Source organism: Protopterus annectens, chromosome 7.part0, assembly GCF_019279795.1.
Source record: "Protopterus annectens isolate FY-2018-M chromosome 7.part0, PAN1.0, whole genome shotgun sequence".
Taxonomy (NCBI): Eukaryota; Metazoa; Chordata; order Ceratodontiformes; family Protopteridae; genus Protopterus; species Protopterus annectens.
Genome location: NC_056739.1, coordinates 1,542,554,539 through 1,542,559,308, shown reverse-complemented (window position 1 = coordinate 1,542,559,308; position 4,770 = coordinate 1,542,554,539). Strand labels below are relative to the sequence as shown.

Genomic DNA, 4,770 nt, shown 5'->3' with positions numbered 1-4,770 from the left:
TGTCCCAATATGCTATTGCACCAAGTACATATTATAAGCCATCCAGTTTTCATACATGATGTTTGTTAACTACAATCCACGTCTAGCATACAAGTCTAAAAGCAATTCACAATTTGGGTTCATATCAGCCAACCTTTTCCTCACAGTCTCAAACCTCTGGGTTTCTCCAGCATTTCTCATTTTGGCCCTGAAATTATCTGCAGAGCTACACAGTCTGCAATGTTATCAAGCACTGCACCCACTGTCTGTACAATGGCTAAATACTGTAAACAGCTGTTACGTGTTTATGCCAAAATAGCAATACAGAGCTTTTCTCTCTGTGCCTCGTACTACCGAAACTTGCATGCAGCCAAGATCTTGTGCACATCAATGCACCAATCTACATCTTTTCCTAATAGTACTCCCCCTAGGAAGTCTAGTTCCAAAGCTAGTGCTTTGTGTAGAAGTAAAACAAATAATTACGTTATCTTTTTCACATTGATTGAATGATTTAAAATTTTTAGGTAGGTAATCCTACTGAGCCCAAGGTCCAATTAGAAGATAGACCAGGGGTTAAAGTTTTGCACATAGAACAAATGCAAGTACGCAAGCACTTAAAACAGCCTTCATCATCATTAGGACATACACAAGCAGTTATACAGATATAATGAGGAAAAAGCTAATCACACTTTCAAAGAGATCTACAGGGAATATGACATTTTTGGCATCATGGATATGTACTATACTCACTGGCCATTTGCACACCTGACTGTGGATGAGCAAAGAGTTCATAAAGAAGTTTTGAAATTATGGGTGAAATTAAATTATTCTAATTTTTCCGGGGGGGGGGGTGCAGCAACATGGGTATTGCATATGAGAAGCTATGGTTCATAATTTTTCAAGTAGTGTGGGGGGGTACAATGAAGAGAGCTATTAGAAGTACATAAAGCCTGGGGGAGTGCCAAGTGAAAAGGTTTAATAAAGGAAGAGAAGCATCAGATGGAAAAGGTCATGGGATTTGAACAGCTGCATATAGGTCAGCTTGTCTGTTAATGCACAGTCTCAGTAGGTTGCTCCCAGGATAAATCTTGGCAATCCAGTTATATACAGATCTGAGTTTATCACTGGCTGTCTGCTTGAGATTAAGCAGGCTGCAGCTGCTGTCTAGGAGCCACTCACCAAATTTCAAACAAATACCTGAAATATTACTACATTGGTAGATATAGTTTTGGTAGTATGAATAAGGGAGCCTTTGTGATGGCACAGTAGTCTGAACTTTGAATGTTTTTTTATAGCAAAGGAGATGTGGTCACAGAATGACACAGCCTCAGATAGGAAGCCTAGGTATTAAAGAGGCAGTGCCATCCATCACCAGAGTCTTGTCCAGCATATTCCATCCTGTTTCTACCTGACACTTGCAAGGCATCAAAATTGACCCCTACCTCTTGCTTTGTGGGAGGTGAGCCCAAACAATGACTTCTGACAACTTTTCTTGGACTGCAGATGGGATATGTAAAGGTTAATTAAGCACTCTGTGTTCAGCACTGGACACCACTCTGCAGGGCTGGATCTTGGTACCCCCCTGTCCTGGACAGGTTTCTTTGAATCTTTACTTGAACCATCACAAGGGTCAATCATGGGATTTCTGTTTTTCTGGCCCTTCTTCTCAGACCAATTTGCTGAGATCAACTCTACCTGGAGCACAAAGTTCCAGACAACATAGCTCTAAATATCATAGGGATGTGCAAACCCCACCAACAAGTCATGAGGTTGTAAGCAAAGTAATATTGCATACTCTCAGCTGTATCAATATAGTTTCAAGAACCACCTGCACAACAATTTATCACATTCAGTTAATATCATATTTTGAGACCTCGATAAAAAATCACTGCTGACACTGTCTCATGGGAAAGACAAAAATAATATTTCTGTGAAAGCTGAGATTAATAAATAGTAAATGAATAAGTGATTGGTTTTATGATTTTAGCTGATGTTACTACATTCCATAAACAATTAAATGACAACAAAATCCAGTAATTCTCTCACTCTCTCTCTCTCTCTCTCTCTCTCTCTCACACACACACACCCGTGTGTGTGTGTGTGTGTGTGTGTGTGTGTGTGTGTGTGTGTGTGTGTGTGTGTGTGTGTGTGTGTGTAAATATGCCACATCCACTTTTCTTCCATTGAAAGGCTCAACTGTAATGTGCAAAGCTTACTACACATCAGAGAGGTTACTTGTATTTAAAAACACATCTAAAATTAAAAGGTTAATTGAAACTTTAAATGTGGAAATTTAAGTCTGAAATGATGTAATTTTATTATATTATTATTTATTCGTTTAGTTTTAAGTGTGGCTACAAAGCATACTTCTCAACTGTTCTTGATTTTGCAGAATGTCACTTATTTTGCCTCATATTTTTGCCCTTTTCTTTATAAAAGTTTTGATTTTTCTGGTAAATCATTGAGAATTACAATCAGTTACAACAGACTTACAGTTTCATGCCTCCTGCTGTTCAAAAATGCATATTGATGCAAAACCTTTTTTTCTCTTAAAATAAGGGAATTATGGCTATATTTAAAAAAATATCCCTGATTTTGGTCTTTGTTCACCATTATTTTTTAGCTTTGTCCAGCATTCTTGAGCAAAGAAGTTGAGAAGTATGCTGCAGACACTGTAAATTATCTGAAATTAGGCATGATTATTAGTTGTATTATATGTAACACGTTTTAATTATTCTGAATACTTGCTTTCATAGACATAAGAGCGATAGTGGGTGCATATACGCCTATTGGTGTGTGTGTGTGTGTGTGTGTGTGTGTGTGTGTGTGTGTGTGTGTGTGTGTGTGTGTGTGTGTGTGGAGGGGGGGGGTGGCAGCACGGAAGATACACTTTGAAAATTCAGGCTAGAATCAAAATCCGAGTAGTGCTTCTTAAGCGTAAGTGTGTGTGTGTGTGTCTCAGACAGATAGAGAGATGAGACTGGCACGGTTATGCAGTCTGTACATTCTAGCTCACCTGTACAGCTAACGACCTAGCATCACTGCTCTGCAGGGCAGCTCTCATATCCTCCACCAGTTCCCGCAGGCTGTTATTCTCATCCTCTAATTTGAAAATTCTGTCTTCGGCTTCCTCCAAAGCTACAATATCCTCGTAGCACTCTTGGGAGCAGTCAGGCGATGGATGGCGGGAGAACCCCTCAGCTCCTCGGGTGGCCCCACATTGTCTAGAGGTGCTGCGCCTCCGCCTCAGAGGACTCCTCAAACGGATCTGGGTCTCGATGTGCTCGCTTTCCTTCCCCACAGGCAGGCGACCATCTTCACAGGGGCATCCTGCTTTGGTGCTGAAGTAGCCACAGAGCTTGGCATGGAACTGTCGGAAGGACAGCTCTGCCGGCAACTCATCCAGGATGCCAGCGCACTCTTCTGTTTCCTGCTCAAGCCCCAGCACCTCGCAGAGTATCCTGAAGTCCTCTCCTGGAATTCTGCCCTCCCCCTCGTAGTCCAAATGATGGAAAATCTCCTGCAGGTACTGATCCAAGCCAGTTGCCAGAACAATGATCTCGTTCTCCACTCCCCGATCCAAACCATAGTGATAAGCCAGCGCGCTAACGATCCACTGAGTTCTGCGCGCTGGGCGGCTGTAGGGATCGCAGGAGTCAGCCGAGGAGGACAGCTCCATTGTTAAATCCTTGGAGTGATTCTGGGGATCATGCTTACTCTCAAACAGAAGAATTATTAGCAGCAGCAGCGACTGCACCCAGATCAGACAGTGCAGGACTTGCACACACTACTGCTGCAGCATGTCCCTATGATCAGATTTATTAACTGAAATGAAACATAGGCGGGTCGGGCTGTCTGTGCACTTCAAAATAAGCCAGCCGTTCTCCGCTGTAGTCCCTCCTGTTCCTTCTTAAAGGCTTGCCACACAATTTTAAAGTGTCATTGTGTAAACGAACTTGTTGCTTGCTTGCTTGCTTGGTTCAGTCTGGATGCCTACCGTTTGGGCTTTCGGGATCAGCATGCACTTTTACACATGCTCAGTCAGCGCAGCTAAAAAGGGGCTGAACTAGTAGGATGCCTGCAAGTTTTTCCTGAATCAGTACTAGATAGTGAGGGGTACTTGTCAAGTGTAACTGATACAACAAAGAAAGGCATGGACCCCCAGCAACCCGTGAAGTAATTGGCACGTGCAGATCAGGTACTGCTTATAAAAGGGTTCAAACTCTTGGCTTTAAAGACTGCATGATTATGGTGGTATTTTACTTTGTTTTAAGTCAACGAAACTGCACTTTGTCCCAGGTATTTGTACTGGAAATGCTTACAAAATAGGACAGCCATCAAGGAATTTGCAGAAGCTTGCTCTGAAGTGGATTTTACAAAAGTACGTGGCAAAATGTCCCTAAGTAGTTCTTGTCCAGTCTTTCTTCTTACAGCTGCAAACTGCAAAAATAAGCGCAATGGTTTGGAAACCCAGAAGATAAACTCTGCTTTGGTTTATGAAAAATTTCTATAAAGATCTCCAAAGTAATGTCAGGTGCAAAATACAAAGTCGCTGGCATAACTGCTGATTGGAGATTTTAATGTCGTTGTCATCTTAACCAATGGACATACTGATTCAACATTAGATGTACCCTGTATACGTACTTCACTATCCTCTTTCGTATACAACCCAAATGGCAGGCTGTTACTGAGAAAGAAAAGTATGACACAACAACCTGGCATTTTAACAGGGTGTGTATACGGCATAGTCTAAAGGAACAAACGGTTCAATCAAAATTTCAGTAAAATGCA

The 4,770-nt window shown here is 41.8% G+C and overlaps 1 protein-coding gene across 1 annotated transcript in view; it reads right to left on the bottom strand.

Moving 5' to 3' along the window:
- The window catches only part of EFCC1 (EF-hand and coiled-coil domain containing 1), a 489,947-nt gene extending 485,915 nt beyond the window's left edge, over positions 1 to 4,032 (bottom strand). The window contains exon 1 of the mRNA XM_044078086.1: positions 2,996 to 4,032. Coding sequence (XP_043934021.1) covers positions 2,996 to 3,658 — 663 coding nt within the window. The 5' untranslated portion in view covers positions 3,659 to 4,032. The remainder of the gene's footprint in view (positions 1 to 2,995) is intronic.
- Positions 4,033 to 4,770: the final 738 nt, after the last annotated feature.